This window comes from Staurois parvus, unplaced genomic scaffold (assembly GCF_062004578.1).
Source record: "Staurois parvus isolate SC_StPar_1 unplaced genomic scaffold, SC_StPar_1.0 ptg000074l, whole genome shotgun sequence".
NCBI classification, from domain to species: domain Eukaryota; kingdom Metazoa; phylum Chordata; class Amphibia; order Anura; family Ranidae; genus Staurois; species Staurois parvus.
Window position 1 is genome coordinate 1,523,393 of NW_028317870.1, and position 18,609 is coordinate 1,542,001.

Here is an 18,609-nt window from a genome sequence, read left to right on the forward strand (position 1 = left end):
CCACCGCGGGCTACAAGAAAATGGCCACTCAGGATCACCCCCAGCAGCTATCTCAGCCCACACCGGACCCAGAGGCAGGTAAAGACACCTAGGAAAACACACCCTCCCAGTCCAGGGATGCCTAGGGAACCCAGGGGTGCCACAGCAGCAGCCAGACAGGTGACCGCACAGGAACATCAGGGCAACGGGACCCAGAAACTCCCAAAGGGAGCTGCTGCATGACTGCCGTCCAGAACTCGCACCCTCACCACGGTCAGCAAGGAACAAATACTACTGAACCTGGTAAGCTGCCACGAGGGTGGAGGGGGGCAATGGGGAGTAGGGGACCCTGCATTACCGACCACCCCCAGGAAGTACTCGCACCCCACTGCGTTCAGGGAAGGAGGGGGCAATTCTACTTACCAATCCATCTGGAGAGTACGGGTAAAGGTCCCTTGACAGATTCTCCTGTCCACCAAAGTGGGGGAGGGGGGGTTGTCAGCCAGGGGTAGCACAGACTATAGGCGCCCGGTCAAATGTGTCCCCGAAAAAACGTTTAACTCACTAGCTGGGGCAGGGTGGGGCATTGTTGCGGCCGACCAAGCGCTAAGCTAACAATTTGTGCACGCTCGCTGGTCAGACTGTGGTGACCACTGGATCTAGATTATCTAGCTCATCACCCCGCACAACTGTTGATAAAAGATCTCCACAGGAAAAAAACCCAGGAACAAGAAAAAATAAGAAACCTATAAGACCACAAGTCCCAGCATTAAAAATAAAACACGTCCATACTCCTGACACTAGGCAGAATGACTGGAGGCCTGTAGCAGAAAGGGGGTTTTATGCCCAGAGATGACTGCCCATAGGAGGTGCCAAATTTTTTTCTGCCTAGTGTCCTACTGCTGTAGGTGGGGCTATTAAATCCTGTTTGGTCATTGATAAAGAAGAAGAGTCTGTGTCCATCATGGAACATAATAGAAAACTTTTACTTAATTATGAGCATTTGTTGAAAGCCTTACAAATAGATCTGCTTAAGTGTTGACCTGGTTAGGGAGAATAAATGTCCTAAAAATCAAGGTTGTTCCCTGAAATTTATATCTTTTCCATACAGACCCTATTTTCTCCCAAATTCGTTTTTAAGACACATGCGTAAGTTGTTTATTGCCTTTGTAAGGCAAAAAATTTAGGACATCAAATTCAATCCTGCGGAGGTCAAAAAGTAGAGCGGGTGTGGGACTACTGTATCCTCATTTGTATTAAAAAGCTGTGATATTGGTGAGGATTCTAAACTGGAATCACTTCGAGAATGACAAGGTCTGGGTCAAAATAGGAATTCATATGGTTGGATGTAACCTTGCTCGTGCCACATGGGTACCAACAGCGTACACAGGTTTTGTCAGCTGTGGTCTCTCCACTATCAACAGCCACATTGAAAGTCTGGGACACAATAAATAGAACAGTGAAATGAGCTCCTGTAGTCTCCCCACTTGCTACATTAGGAGTATTTCCCTGGTTTGCCCCAGGAGAGGATATATCTTTTTTGGCACATGGAGCAAAGGCACAGATGTAAGCTGTGGTACACTAGCTCGAGGAGACAATTTACTTAACCTCTCTGACCTATGGCAGAAGTTTGGCTCTTTCCCAATGGATTTTTGGAAACATCTCCAGCTCTCACATTTGTTGAAAACCTTGATACCCCACCAGGATCGACAAACTCTCTTACAACATGGGAAAGGATGTGTGTAAATAAATCTAAAGATTCACATCTTCTGTTAAAACTAAATCAATATCTCTTATTACTATACACACCTGAGGCACTGCCCTTCTGGAATGAGTGGGAGAGAGAATTGGAACAAGAAGCTCCACTTAGTAATTAGTTAAAAATTTTCACTCTCACTCACTCTACTTGTTTACTACAAAGATGCAAGAACTTGGTTATAAATTAATTTCTAGATGGTACAGAACCCCAGTTTAATTAGATTGAATCCCCCTGAGGAAGCCACGTGACCCTGTGGCGTAACGCGTAGGGTAGGGGCTCTGACGTCACGACGCCACTTTCAGCAGAACGGCGAGTACTGTCATTGTGCATGGGCACACATTGAAAAACGCTCTGTATTGCTTTGTGGAATGTAAGTGTGCATTTTGCCGGAGATAAATTAAAGTCTTTATGAAAGATAAAGCACAATGTGGGAATCTTTCTTTTTCATGGTCTAAACTGGAGGAGCAAAAGGGAAGAAGAGGAGATAGGAGATTGATCCCCACAGGACGAGGGGAGATATCCGTATTCATCCATCTAGCCCTCACAGCTCAGAAGAATTTGGGAGGCCACCCAGTGGAAGGAGAGTAATATTACAGTCCATTCCAACAGCAATATATTTTTTACAATATATAAAGATCAAAATTGGGACATTTATATTATGTCTAGTTAAGGACAATAAGTATATAGCTCCATTTAGAACTTTGGGCTGTATAAGTGAGGTGAGCACACAATATCACTTGCACAGCAAGACTATAGAGGTTTTTTTTATTTTTATTTAAAAAATTTTTGTGTATTTTGTATTTTGCACATATATATTTTGTTTTGCACATATATATCACCTTAAATGGTGGTTTCTTGTTTATCAATTTTTATAATAATAATATCACGCATATGGAATTTGATTATATTTATTAGAGTTTGTTTATATTATTGATCTTATTAATTTATAAAATATTTAGCAATATTGCCCAATAATCAATTATAGCACAGAGGTGTTTTTATTTTAATTTATTTTACATCACTATGGAATAATATTCATTTATATTATTTATTATTAATTAGCACAGAAGTGCATGATATGCACGTTTGAAGGGGAGAGTATTGTAAATATTTAATTTTTTAGTAGATGGAGCGCGACACATTTAATATTTTATTAATTAGCACGCATGATCCAGGGGCTCTCCTCAAACTGCTGGAAGAGGTTGTAACCAACTGGGAACACTTATGCATCTATGTGGCACTGTCCAAAGATACAAAAAATCTGGGAAGATATTTTAATATGGATAAATAGAATTTCACCTTTTTCAGTTGGTAAAGATCCTCTTCAAATCTTATTCCATAATACAGTAATTCCAGTTAAAAGGTAAAGAAATAGTGTTTTACCCTTTTTGCTAAACGCAGCTAAAAGTCTTATACCGCATTACTGGAGTAGTGATAAATGCCCCACATTGCTTTATTGGAAGTCAGAGGTAGATTGTGGAGGAAGAATGTTGGGTTCAAATATGTAAAGGGACATATGATAAATTCTATCAGATGTGGGCAATATGGATCCAGCACTCCTCACAGATGTAATTCAGAAAGAATGCAAAGGGTTGGGGAATTTTGCTAATGTTGCCTTGTACGTTGCATTTTGTATATTCCCACAATTGGTAGAGAGTTTATTTATAGTGGAAATTATTTAAAATGTATGTATTATTTTAAAATTATAGTGGTATTCAATGTCGGTTTTTTTTTGTTTTTCTTTTCCTTTTTTTTCTTCTTTTATATATGTGTGATATTTGGAGTATATGTAATTTTGTACTGTAAACGTATATTTGAAATTTAATAGAATGTCATATTTAAAAAATAATCTTCAAATTCATTACTACTTATCAGAAAATGTTTGAACAATGACATTCAAGGGACATCGATATGCAGCTCAGAGTGTCATCTAGTGGCCTTATGTATATATATATATATATATATATATATATATATATATATATATATATATATACATATACATACACACACACATACATATATATATATATATATATATATATATATATATATATATATATATATATACACACACACACTCAGTTTGGATTATTTTTAAATACACTTTTAAGAATGTATAAAATAAAAATGTGTGGTTTTTAAGAAAAAGTACATGTTTTGTAAATTCTTTGATCAATTCAACTGAAGATATATGCGTCCCATACCTTTCTTTGCTTCCCCAGAGACCAAGTCTTCCTTTTCTGTATATTCACTTAGGATGTGGTTCTTTTTAAAAATATATAGCAGTATATAAAATTTACAAGTGTATTTTTGCTATAAACAAGAAATTGCTTCCTCTAGCAAAGAATAAATCTATTAGTACATTTGGATAACTAACAAACCAGTTATGCTTGCTTAACCTGAGAAAGTCAAACATGTTTCTAGAAAGAAATCGTTTTAGGAAGATATGATGGCACAATAAAATATAACTGTTCTCCATTAAATCCCTGTGCAGTAAACATAATCAACTGTATTTTATATGCAAAAATAATCAGACTAATGAGTTTACCTGGAAATTTACAAAAATACTCCTTACAGAAACCTAAAGTTTACTGACCTTGAAAGTATATTTGCGACTGATGTTATCCGATGGCTGAACAGGAGAGATACGAAAGCTTAACAAGGGGATGCTTCCCAAAATACCTTCTTCTTTTTCATCTGAATATGAAAAATGCAGAGTGAATTGTGATATGAAAGAATACTTTAAGCAGAAAAATGAAAAAAAAATGACAGTAGACACCATGAGATAACCTAGCCAATAGGATGTAAACATACAGAAAGTATAGTAAATGGAGAAAAAGGGCAGCTGATAATGAATTATTTAGTGACAAAAGGCACATACATATTTGTATGAAGGAGCACAGGAGGGTGTTGTGAAGAGTGATTAACTCTGCAGTCAGGGAACATGGGAGGGTAACATATGTCAAGACAAAGCACTGGGAATACACCTGATATAACTCTTTCACTGCCAAAGTATTTTTCAAACCACTGTGCTGTTGAATGGTCCTACCAAAGTAAAATTTTTCTCTTGGAGTTAATATCAGCATCTTTACGCATGCATGTATGAATAGGTTTTTGTAAATTCACCAGAACTCACAAAACAATACAGCACTGATTAATTATTTAAACCCCAATTTCTTCATGTCTGAATATAGGTGAATTGTGACCAAGTACCAGATAGGAGCAGAGGTTTTCTAACCACCTGTCCAGACAATAAAAATAATTTTCCACTAAATTACTAGGCAGGTGTTGAAACTGAGCCAATTGCTAAGTACCTTTGTAATAGAAGAGGCAGCGATCAACAAGGACAAACCAGCGTTTGTTCCACTGCTTTACTCCAGAACTGGCCTGCAGACAACAGAGACAGGAACAATCAAAAGGAAAGAGACAAAAATTCATGTACTTTGATAAGACTGTTCACAAATATTAAAGATATGACAGAGGTCAGGGCACAGAGTTGGAATCATACAACGCACATGGTGTACCTATTTTAGGTATGAGTCAAAGAACAACATAAGAATGGAAACAACACTGGTAACTATACAGCTGATGCTGATGCTGGTAACATAACATTAATAGTGTAAAGCAGAACCACAGTATTTTTTTTTATAATGCAAGCACTCTGAAATTGCAATTTAAATATTGTGCAAGCATTCATACCTTCAAATCTGTGTTACGGTTTTCTTTATCCATAGTTTACATTATCAATATACATTCTTGCAGAGTCTCCTTATCATCTGCATTACATTTGCTCTAGCGGTGTAATAGGGCACCTTAAAGAGTTTGGATATCAGTGGAAGAGGACAGGAACGGACAAAGAGACCAAATGAATGCCCAACTCGGAAGCCAAGGATTTGTTCGATGACGTTACCAGGGTCTACGTATGTAGGAAGTTAATAAGCATTCTGAGACCAGCAGATTGAAACAAGAAAGTTGTGATGACCGGAGAACTGGTCTATATCACCTCCGTCTGGGTGAACTAGATCTGAGAGCACGCTACTGAAAACAAACATCTATCTAAATCAGTGGTTCTTAACCTTGTTGGAGGTACTGAACCCCACCAGTTTCATATGCGCATTCACCGAACCCTTCTTAATTGGAAAAATAAAATATGATTTTTAAAATTCAAAACATAGGTATATATTTAGGTATATATTTATACATAGGTGCACAAAATGAACAAAACCGTTAAGAACAAAGAACAAAACCATTAAAACATGATTTTCACACAAAAACAAAAACATAATAATGAATATTTACTGCACGAATCATATGAGTCGGGTGTGGGTCTTCACCTCCGCCGAACCCGCGAGACTGACTCACCGAACCCCTGGGGTTCGATCGAACCCAGGTTAAGAACCACTGATCTAAATGCAGAGAGGAATCAAATCCTTCAAGGGAGGTAGGAATTGGTCTTACAGCAAGTTCATCCTTTATACGTTTACACAAACCTTGGTACAAGGTAGCAGTAAGGGCCTCATTGTGCTATGAAAGTTTTGAGGCCAGAGTACAAAACTGGACCACGCACTGGTCTATGGTCATCCTTTCCTAATGAAGACGGTGTGCCCCCTCAGCAAAAAGACTCTAAAGACAGCACACCAGCCTTGTGCATTATACAAAGCACCATTTATTTAACCATTAGCCGCCCGGCCTATAGCCGTTTGGCGGAGGCAAAAATGCTTCACCTTTCCGGGTGCACATCATTTGGCATGCTCCCGCACATGCGCAGTTCGCGCGGTTGCAGAGCCGCGCAGCGGCGCGATCTGTCACCGGCCGTGTACCTCGGATACGGCCGATGACAGATCTGAGTACCAGCCCCCGTTGCCGGTACTATGTGACCTGCTGTGACCAATCACAGCAGGTCACATGACAGTTGTATACAATGGATGGCTTCATTCATGCCGTCCATTGTATACTAGTGCCTAGCTGTGAATGGTCACAGCAGGTCACATGCACATGTCATGTGATTAGCTGTTGCCAAATCACAGCTAAGCACAAAAAAAAAAAAAAAAAAAAAAACCTGAATGAATCGATTTCATTCTGGTAAATGCTTGCTTATAGCAAAGTAAATCTTTGCTATAAGCAAATTGTGTAAAAAAAAAAAAAAAAATACTGATCACTTCCCCAAAGTAGTACAATGTTACTATGGTAACATTGTACTACTTTGGTCATAGTAAAATATGAAAAACAATCTTAAAAAAAATAAAAAAAAAATGTAATAAAAAATTAAAAATAATAAAAAAAATTATATATATTATTTTTTTTTTCATACTGTCACCAGTCAGTGTCCCTGTTCACCGCCATGCCAGTTATATGATGACGCTGTACTGCACTGGTGACAGTATGTAAAAAACAAAATAGTGAAAATAATTTTTTTAATTTTCCGAAAAATTATGACAAAAAAAATACAACTTCAAAAAACGCGCCATGCCTCTTATGAAATACGTCGGACTGTCTACTTTGCAAAAAGGGGTCATTTGGGGATATCTGTACTGTTCTGACATTCTTGGACCTCAAGAAATTAGATTGGCTGTCAGTACTTCAGGATTGATCAATTTTCAGATCTATACCATAGTTTGTGAACTCTATAACTTTCCTACAAACTAAATAATACATCCTAATGTGGGTTATTTTCACCAAAGACATGTAGCAGAATACATCTTGGCCTAAATTTATAAAGAACACTTATTTATTTACAAACTTTTATAACAGAAACAAAGAAAAATGTGTTTTTTTTTCAAAATTTTCGGGTTTTTTTTGTTAATTTAGCAAAAAATAAAACCTGAACGGTGATTAAATACCACCAAAAGAAAGCTCTAGTTGTGTGAAGAAAATTATAAATTTTAGTTTGGGTACAATGTTGTATGACCGCGCAATTGTCATTCAAAGTGTGAGAGCGCTGAAACGTGAAAAATGGCCTGGGCAGGAAGATGTAAAATTGCCCGGTATTGAAATGGTTAAAGTAAGAATGGGTAATCATACTCACAAACGAGAATGCATTCATGTTTGTGAGTACGATTACCTATTCTTACATTAAATAAATGGTGCTTTGGATAAAGCACTATGCTGATATGTCTTCTGGTTTTTTAGGGGTTTTTTTGTACAGTTTTGGACCACCCCATCTGAGGACTGCAAGGCTTAGTGAACATGTGCAGTCTTGCTATTTTTCCAGTGGCAAGGAACATTTACCATCCACGCACATTAGGTTACACACTTGAGCACAGAAGAGTTTGTTGTTTGTTAGCAAAAAGACTCAGCCTGGTTCACTGAAGATTTTCCAAAAGGCATCCAAGAAGATAGTAGGATTGGAGATCATTAAATCTTGTCTTTCCCATACCAGATAGCCAAGGCTTCAACTGGGAACAGTGAAATGATATATGCTACAATAGAGCAGTCTGCAGGGAAATGGTGATTAGAAAGTTCAAAATGAATGGTTACTGACACCACAACATGCCTTGGGATCACCAGAAAAAAAAAAAAACAGTGGTGGAGGCAGGAGTGGAAATGAGGGTCTTGCAGTCATGGATGTGGTGGAAGCTACTGGGACTGGAGCTGTGGCAGAAGGAGATGAGGTAACTGCAGTCAGTTCAAACAAGCAGAAAGGTCCTGAAAAAACTTTAATATATGCACCTGGTTGGCCTGCTGGGAGTCAAGCCTCTGAGCCATTGGCTGCCTTTGGCCGTGAGCTCATTACCTGATCTCCAACAAGCTCATGGCCCAAGTAAGCTTTTACAAGGCTAAAGGCTGGAAGCTCAAACATGAGCAGGTACCATGGGATCCCCATAGGGCCACAGTCTAAGGGCTTAGCTAAGGGCTTGGTCTTAGCTGAGTGCTGACCCAAGGTCATGATCCCCAGGCAGGAGATGATGAGTGCAGAAGCATTCCAGGAGAACTGGTGAAGACAGAAATAGGTAGCAAAGACTATGAGTATTCATTAAATACAGGCCAAGGGTCAAGGCAGGTGTCAGAGACGCAAATCTGAGAGAGAGCTGAGGTCAATCAATCTTGTTAAACTTGTCTGTCCTCTCCTTTTAAAGTCAAATACCATGCATTGCCTGTATTTAGGGTGTAACATGTAAAATATTACAAGACAGCACCTGCTCACACTCCCTGATCTTCCCCCCGACAGCAGGCGAGGGATCCTCTCTACGCACCAGCTGTCACTATTTAAAAACACCGTGGCCACATCATTCATTCACAGAGTTCTGTTAATGAATGAACTACAAGTACTATCATTCATTGCGACACACAGCTTGTAGTTCTGAATGAACTGTGAGAATGCTGTTGAGCACACTTGTAGTTCATATATTCTTCCTGCTATTCAGTAACCGTCTGCCCATACGGGAGGTAAAGGTAGACAGCTGACTGAGAGCATTGCACATGTGATCTGCTTTTTACACAGGCTGCAGTTTAAAAGAAAAAAAATGCACATTTATTACCTGCAAAAAAGTGTGCATTTATTTATTTATTTTAAATATGAACTTATTCTTTAAGGCACTTCCAGAGAGATGTGTGATTTTCAAATTAGTCTATCAGTTTCTAGTTAGTTGATATTACTGGGTCTTCAAGTAGGTGTTCATTAAGGTGCTGTTTCTGTTCAATCTTCTAAGCTGAAGCTCAAAGGTTTGAGAAACTGGTGGGTTTTATTCTAGCTTGAGTTATGTTTAGATGGATCTGGTCCAAACAAAACAAATCAATCTTTGTACGGAGATCGTGGGTCACAGAACAATATATAATAATAATTATATGAAAAATAATAATGAACTGTAACAGGTTTAAGGAACAAAAAAGAACAACACCCCCCCCCCCGAAAAAAACAAAAAACAAAAAAACAGCAGATTTGATGGACCGCTCTTTCTTTTCTGCCGTCACTTTTCTATGTTTCTACTACTGAGAATGTTAGGACACAGACTGCCAGAGGGTGTTAAATTCCACAATCAAAGTGATACTAAAGGGTATATATTTTCTTTGTTTAAAATAAAATCGGTTATACTTATCTACTCTGTGCAATATAAGGGCTGAAACAACTAATCGCAATAATCGATTATGAAAAAGTTGTCAGCTATTTTCATTATCAATTAGTTGGTCAGCTGATTAGTTGGCCTGCGTACAAAATGCATTATTTGTTTACATGTCAGGAAATACAGTGCATCACATACATTCATACATTCAGTAAGTGCCAGAGAACTTGTGAATGTGTGAGGAGCTATGCTTCATGGGGCAGGTAGTCCTGGGCAGAAGGATGTATTTAAATTGATGCTAAAGGCAGACCTTTTTTACCTTACTATAGGGGCACTCTGTACTATACTTTGCAGCTTGTTATAAGAGCACTCTGAAGGCAGGAGGAGCCAGAAGCACCGGTAGGGTATACCAGCAGAGAAGGACTGGGGCTGCTCTGTGCAAAACATGTTTCTTATTAAAAAAAAATCCAATGTATACAATCACTTTAAGGCAGGGGTGTCCAAACTTTTTTCAAAGAGGGCCAGATTGGATGAAGTGAACATGGTGGAGGGCCGAACATTTTTCCGAACATTCTTTGAACCATTACAATTAAATGCAAATAAATTATTTTCTGCCAAGTTAATTGCAAATGACATACTTTTCATTTCATAACATTAAGATCAACTGACAGCTGAGTTTTCACAATGTATTCAAAATAAATTAAAAAAAAACTTACCTGCACTAATCTGAAGGGTGAAAAAGGTAGCTGGAGCTGAAGTCTCTGCTTGGCAGCCGGGAGGGGAAGAGAAACACACTTCACGCTGGAAGCCCGGCCCTAACGTCACCGCCCTCTGTTGCTCCCAGCGCGGCGCAGTCACACATGCGCACTGCTGTCAAGCAGAAGACTGTCTGCCACAGAAGGGAGGGCCGTGCGACAGCCGCATTTACACAGACCAGGGAGAACACGCCGCAGTCAGGCATGCGCACTGCCCTCTGCTCTCAAGCAGAAGACTGTCTGCCATAGAAGGGAGGGCCATGGGAGGGCCACATTACACAGAGCAGGGAGGGCTGTTGGAGGGCCGTATTAAACCGACCCCCGGGCCGTAAATGGCCCTCGGGCCGGACTTTGGACATGCCTGCTTTAAGGGCTATGTGCAGGGAAGATCAGCATCTGAACCCAGGGAAGCTGGAGCTTATAGACTGGAGGTAAGATAAGGCATTACAATTAAATTTAAAGTAAATGTTTACCAGTACTGTGCATTATATTTAAAATGATTATATCCATGCAAAAGAGACTCAGCTTTTAGTGCTAGTTTAACCACTTGACCGCTGGAAGGTTTTACCCCCTTCATGACCAGGACATTTTTTTTCTATTAAGCACTGTGCTACTTTAACTGGTAAGTGCTCGGTCATGCAACACTGTACCCAATGAAATTTGTATAATTTTTGTCACACAAATAGAGCTTTCTTTTGGTGGTATTTGATCATCACTAGGTTTTTTTATTTTTTATTATACATACAAAAAAAGCCAAAAAAGAGTTTGAAAGTTATAGCGTCTTCAAACTATGGTATATATACTGTAATTTGCACAAATATAGACCCTATATTGGTAATGGTGGAGATCAACGACTTATAGTGGGACTGTGATAGTGTGGTGAGCAATCTAGCGCTAACAGACACTGGCTGTGAGGGACATGGACGTTGCTAGTGATACTACTATAGTAATCAGGCATAATACTGTACATTGTACTAATGATACCAGCTGGGAAGGGGTTAACATCAAGGGGCAATCAAGCGGTTAACTGTGTGCCTAACTAATGTAATGTGTGTATTATGTGCTGCTTTTACTCACAGATTATTTCTGGATTATTTCTTAGATACACATAATATAACTGGATACTAACATTTATAGGTAAAGTTGATCCAGGGAATATCCGATTGTCTCTCGGGGAATCAGGAAGGAATTTTTTCCCCAGCAGGTGCAAATTGCATCATGCTTTGCTGGGTTTTTTGTGCCTTCCTCTGGATCAACTGTGGGTATAGGATTATAACTTTTTTTTCTATGGTTCTACTGGATGGACTTTTTTTTTCAGCCAGACTAACTATGTAACTATGTAATTTGACTGTTTTATCTCCCTGCTTTTCAGGGAGAAGAAAGAGCCAGATCACTGATCTGTGTACATAGCCCTGTGGGTTTGTAAACACAGAGCTCTTGGTAAAAACAAAACCTTGGCTGAAACCTGCTGATGAACTCATGCTGTGACAAATCACAGCACAAGTCAGCAGGGGACACATGCATGCGCACATTCCCCCCCCCCCCCTTCCCAAACCCGCAAGAGATCCAGAAATGTACATGTACATTGCCGTGCCTGAATCTGCCGCCAGCCCACAATACATTTACTGTGAGCAGGTCTGCATTTGGTTAATATAAATTTATATCGCCCTCCATCCTTCACATATAGTAGCTTCATGCCTGACTTATGCCAGTTAAGAGACCCGGTATAGTCTGCTTCCGGGTATATATATACTTTCCCAGTATAAATTAACTCCTTATAGTAGAGATTAATTGCTGTTTTTGTACTATAAAGGGCTAATATTTGTTTTTTAACTCCACCATGATAGATGATACAAAAAGCATGCTGCTGCTACTAAATGCCTTAGTGATAACAGTCGCAGGTAGCATGTGTCTATGACAATGGGGTCTATCATGCATAATATTATATTACAGTCTGAGAGTCTGCAAAACAGTGTTTTAGGTCTTTTGAATTTTGTTTTATTTACATAAAAATTTGGATCTCTGAATATGTACCATTTTTAACCTCTAATATTCTATATCTCTTCTGTCTGTTACTCTTTGAGTGGATTAAATATTTTGTTCCCAAACCATATAGCTGGTTATTTTTTACTACATAAATATCTTCAAAAATTCTCTTTTTTTTTAAACTTTACATATTAATTAAATTATAAACCACAATTTGTTTGAGGTTTTATCCGACTAATTGATTAATGGAAACAATAATCGGCCAACTAACAGATTATAAAGATAACCGTTAGTTGCAGCCCTAAACGATATTGCACAAAAAGGTCCCCCAACGCCTCATCTGGCAGTCCCCTGCCAGTGCTCTCCGCTCCTTGCTCCTCCAGGTGCCTCCTTAGCAAGCCAGGTGCTAAGGAGGCACCCGTGCATGTGTGCTCCCAAGCTGGGCTGTGTTCATCCACAGATACACATAGCACAGGTAAGCCAAGCCCCCCATTACTGCCTCACATGAGTCTGACTGACAGCAGTGTGAGCATATGGATCTGCTGTTTCTCCCGTGAGATCAGAAAGTGAGGAGAAGGGTGCTGGAGTGGTGACAAGAGCCAGGTAAGTATTTAGAGATGGGGTGGGAAGGACAGGTAATGCAGATTAAGGTTAAAAAAAAAAACTTTGGACTTAGTCTTTTTAATCTTGGAAAATGAGTGTACTGAACCTCTTTTAGAGGTGTCTAGAGTTAGGTGAGGATTTTAATTTCCATCTTGATCCAACATTGTAATTCTGTCTATAAACGCTGTCAAGAAAGTGAGAGTTTTGTCATAGATTGTGAGATAGTGGCTTTTACGGAAATATATTTGCTAGCATTATTGTTTACCCAGTAAGTTCTTTTACAAAAATAAAGCAGTGGACCAGGCTGGTCTTAGTATCAAAGAATATACAGAAAGTGCAGCGCTGTGATGAATATAAGTATAACAATATATTCAAATCATAAGTGATTAGTGCAAAATATATAAAGTGCTAATTAGTGCAATATGTGCATTAAGTGAAATAAATTAATAAATGTCCATAATATTCATTCCAATTTCAGTAAACAAGTAAAAAGAATAATTCAGCAGAAGTTTTTCTTCAATTTAAATACGGTATATTCCTGTGACCAAAGTGCAGTAGTGCGTATATCTTTAAAGGTAATCCACCACTTCTGATGGGTGTGCACTCACCAGATGTTTGATGTACACAAGCATTGGTTACAATCTGTCACATCTGGGTGCAGGAGTAGAGGGACAGCTTAAGGGTTAATCATCCAGCATCCTCACAGAACCGGTGGTGCATGTCTCTTTAAATCTAGGGAAGACTGCTCAACCACAGGAGCTAAAGGGACTAATATACCGTAGTATTTATTTGGTAAAAGTTGGTGTACATAAATCAAAGTAATCCGCATGGAAAATAATAATATCAGGTACCAAAATGGCCACCGCTCTTTGCCACCTTAATAGTCTTAGTATTTACTATTTTGAGTGGGGTTTTTTTTGTTATCAATGACAATATAGCCACCCCTTTGGAGTACTGTGTTGGAAAATCATTGTGGATCCACTGGTCATTGCGATGCACAGGGAATTTAGGTTTTGTTTTCAGCATGAAAACGTACTTTCTAAGGGTTATATATAATTTTAGTTCTAACCATAGTCTGTTTCTCTTTTACAGGAAGCATAATCTTCTGAAGTTATATAACTTTAAAGAGAGACATATAAATCTCTGTTTAAGATCATACGGTTGGTTACCCCATAACAGGTATATAGAGATTGAAGCAGTAAAGAACATACATGAGCTAGGAAAAAATATATTAACAGTAAAAAAAAAAATTTTAATAAGGTGCATGGATTTCATATCCGTGATAGCTCTTACAAATGGATTGTATCCTATTTGGGAAACTGTGCAAGAGAATCAATGTCTTTCAGCTCCAGGTCTCTTTGGGAAGACACATAGCCACACACTTAAGTGATTCTAAACTCAAATTGTTTTTCACCTTAAAAAGGGTCTGTCAAACAAATTAAATGTCAGCAGCTACAAATACTGTACTTGCTGACTTTTAATATAAGGACACTTACCTGTCCAGGGAATGGGTGGTTCTTAACTGGTCTGCAGGTCACAGGCACCGGCATCTTGACTCCCCCCCCACAAAAAAAAGTATGTGTCCAAAGGTGTTAGAGGGTGCAGAAAAGCGGAATTTACCTTTTTGGGTGATGATCTGCTTTAATGCATTCCCTCTATTAAAGTAAAAAACGCCCCACTACCTTTTCAATGCCAGATTAAACTCTGTGGGGGCCCCTAGGCAGTCGAAACCTTGGTTTCCCTCTCACATCTTTTAATCCGGCACTGTACCTTTTCTACCCCCCTCTGTCCTTGCACACTTGCTAGACTCCTCTCACTGTTCCAGCACTGTGCCGGCTGCAGCACCACTCCTCTCACTTCCTGGTCTCCATGTAGACACCAAGAGTAGCGGCAGCTATGGGCTTCTGCTGCTGTCAAAGATGCCCATTTGACACCTGACTTGCTAAGGAGGCACCTGGAGCAGGGAGAAGTGAACAGCACCAGCAGGAGTTTGCCAAAGAGGAGGTAAGGAACCACTCTTTAAATATCATTATACAGAGTAGATAACTATATCTTTTTTATTTTAAGATGAAAAAAAGTCTTTATTATCCCCCTTCCTCTGGAAGAGTCTACTCCAATCTATCCAATTATTGCCTACTCTGCCCACTTTTTGGCAACTCTGAAAATCTCTTCAGGGAAGCCTATCCTGCCTTCAGCTAATAACACAATCTTCTATTCCTCATATCAGTTCATCCCCCACAGTTATTACCTTTTGTACCACCAGCCCCTCCCTCTTAGATTGTAAGCTCCAAGGAGCAGGGCCCTCCTAACCATCTTGTATTGAACTGTATCGTTGCTGTATTGTTTCCCTTTATATTTTAAAGCGCTGAGCAAACTGTGGGCGCTATATAAATCCTGTATAATATTAACAATTATCATTTTAACATTACTGAAAATGCTGTGATATATTATGCATTCAACTATTTGTCTTCCAAGGCCAGGTCTCAAGCAAGGAACAGACACATTAAAGTAGGCTTGATGAGTTCACACTGTTCAAGCAAATTTGTCACACATCAGGACTACAATAATATGGTTGAAGAGAGGGATGAACGCATAGGCGCCAGATATTACTCATTGAGGACCCGATCATCAAGCTTGGTTCGGTTGAGCACTTCATTCCAACTCCACCTGATGATCCATCCAACGGGGGATCGTGCTGGCATCCGTATGAGTTCCTCCTGCATTACGTTGATATAGGTACCACGATGACCAAGGTTCAGGATGTGGTAAGTTAGGTGGGTTTAGCATGGTGATTAAAGTTACCTATGATCAAAAGCCTGAGTTGGGCCTTTAATTTTAATAATTCTGCCACCTGTCCCGATTTTAGGGACATCCAGTTGGTCCATCAGCAATTCTATCTGTGTGTCCTGCTGTGCTGTCTTTTTTTTTGGGGGGGGGGGGGGGGGTTTAAGCTGGGTGATGACTTTATATCAGCTCCATAACTCAAGTCCCCAGAGAGGTAGTGTCTTTTTTCCTGCTCACCCAAGTGAAAATAGTTCTTGATGAGTGTATTATAAACTTCCATATCTGATTTTATAGGCAGTAGTTTAATTTAGCTATCTTTGTCATCCTCCCATGTATTTTGAGTTGACGGAGGTTCTGCTGAGGTTAACATACAGTACTTTGTAACACCTAAGGTCTATCAATAAGTGTTAAGTTGTTTTTTCCAGGAACTGTCTAGGAAGCTTGCTTTTCTTCATCTAGATACAGTTGCAAGAAAAAATATGTGAACCCATTGGGATTACGTGGAGTTTTGCATGAATTGGGCATAAAATGTGCTCTGAACGTCATCTAAGTCACAACAATAGAAGAACACAGTCTGCTGAACATAATACTACACAAACATTAGATGTTGCCATGGTTTAATTGCACATAACATGTAAACATTCACAGTGCAGGGAGGAAAAAGTATGTGAGGCCCTAGCTTAATGACGTCTCCCAGAGCTAATTGGAGCCAGGAGTGAGCCAACCTTGACTCCAGTCAGTGTGATGATATTGGATGTGTTGCTGACAGCTGTCCTGCCCTTAAAAAACACACACCTGTTTTGGGTTTACTGGTTTCAAGAAGCACTGTCTGATGTGAACCATGGCTTGCAGAAAAGAGCTCTCAGAAGACCTACGATCAAGAATTGTTGACTTGCATGAAGCTGGAAAGGGTTACAAAAGTATCTCCAAAAGCCTTGATGTTCATGTGTCCACGGTAAGACAGACTGTCTACAAATGGAGAAAGTTTAGCACTGTTGCTACTCTCCCTAGGCATGGTCGTCCTGTAAAAATGACTGCAAGAGCACAGCGCAGAATGCTGCACGAGGTAAAGAAGAATCCCAGAGTGTCAGCTAAAGACCTACAGAAATCTCTGGCACATGCTAACATTTTTGTTGACACATTTACAATAAGGAAAACATTAAACAAGAATGGAGTACATGGGAGGACACCACGGAGGAAGCCATTGCTGTCCAAAAAGAATATTGCAGCACTTTTTCCTCCCTGCACTGTGAATGTTTACATGTTATGTGCAATTAAACCATGGCAACATCTAATGTTTGTGTAGTATTATGTTCAGCAGACTGTGTTCTTCTATTGTTGTGACTTAGATGACGTTCAGAGCACATTTTATGCCCAATTCATGCAAAACTCCACGTAATCCCAAGGGGTTCACATACTGGTTCTTCCAACTGTAGTGTATCTTAGCTTGGTAATTGTGAGGGAATCTATTCTAGTCTACCAAGAAAAAATAGGTGAGTTTTACAGGGTAAAAAGTAAAGGTGGTGGTGTCTGTCTCTATGTGATAAGTGATCTCAGAGCGTGTGTGAAAGAGGACCTAGTTGATGGAGAGTGTGATGAGGCTGAAGCATTATGGGTGGAACTGCACATGGGGGTGCGTACTAATCATTGGAGGTTGTTATAGGCCTCTCAGTGTTAATGAGGAGGTGGAGACTCAGCTCCTTGCACAGATCGAAAGAGCTGCAAGGGCTGGGACAGTGATAATAATGGGGGATTCTAACTACTTGGAAATTGACTGGAGTAATGGCACTGCAGGAACAGTTAAAAGGGCAAAAATTTATAAACCTACTACAGGACAATTTTATAGTACAGTTCATAGAGGTCCAAACTAGGGATAATGCTCTGCTGGACCTGGTCATCTCAAACCATTCAGAGCTTATTACTAATGCCTATATAAAAGAACATCTGGGCAGCAGTGACCATAACATGATTTCATTCATTGTTAGCTGTAAAGTACAAGCACCTACGGGAAAAATAAAATTGATCAACTTTAAGAGAGCTAATTTTCCAACTCTGAGAGCTGCTCTCCAAGATTTAGACTGGGAGGGAATATTGGAATCGATGAACACAACACAGAAATGGGAGTTCTTCAAAAAGACTGTATGTGAACACACTGCAAAATTCACATGGCCAACAAGTTTAAAAGGCTAAAAATCAACCTATGTGGCTTACAGCCAAACTTAAAAAAGCTATAAATAATAGGAAAAGATCTTTTATTATTTATAAAACTGAAAGAACGCTATCATCGTTTAAACCTTATAAAGAATATAATAGAATATGTAAAAAGGAAATAAAGGCACAAAAATTTAAAACAAACGACAGATTGCCAATGATAGCAAGACGAACCCCTCAAAAATTCTTCAAATATATTAATAGTAAAAAGGTCAGATCCAAGCATGTATGTCCTTTACAAAATAATCTAGAGTGGGTGACTGGGGACAAAGACCAAATTTATTAAATACCTTCTTCAGCTCTGTGTTTACAAAGGAGCATGGGGGAGCTCTTGTCCATAATGGGCATGGTATTGACACAGTCCCAGATGATCCACACTGGCTCACAACTGATATGGTCCGAAAATATTTAGACAGAATAAAGTTGAATAAAGCACCTGGACAGGATGGCATACACCGACAGGTTCATAAAGAATTGAGCTCTGTCATTTCAAAGCCATTGTTTCTAATTTTTTGGGACTCTTTAATTA

The 18,609-nt window shown here is 39.3% G+C and overlaps 1 protein-coding gene across 19 annotated transcripts in view; it reads right to left on the reverse strand.

The window, feature by feature from the left end:
* The window catches only part of PLEKHA6 (pleckstrin homology domain containing A6), a 605,411-nt gene that overhangs the window by 343,326 nt on the left and 243,476 nt on the right, over positions 1 to 18,609 (reverse strand). For all 19 annotated transcript variants that reach the window (XR_016311607.1, XR_016311598.1, XR_016311596.1 and 16 more), the window contains 2 exons: positions 5,056 to 5,128; positions 4,338 to 4,438 (listed from right to left, as the gene is read on the reverse strand). Coding sequence is in view for 3 of the 19 variants with exons in the window: in XM_089669394.1 (XP_089525520.1) it covers positions 4,338 to 4,438; positions 5,056 to 5,128 (174 nt within the window). In the remaining 16 variants the exon portion in view is untranslated. The remainder of the gene's footprint in view (positions 1 to 4,337; positions 4,439 to 5,055; positions 5,129 to 18,609) is intronic.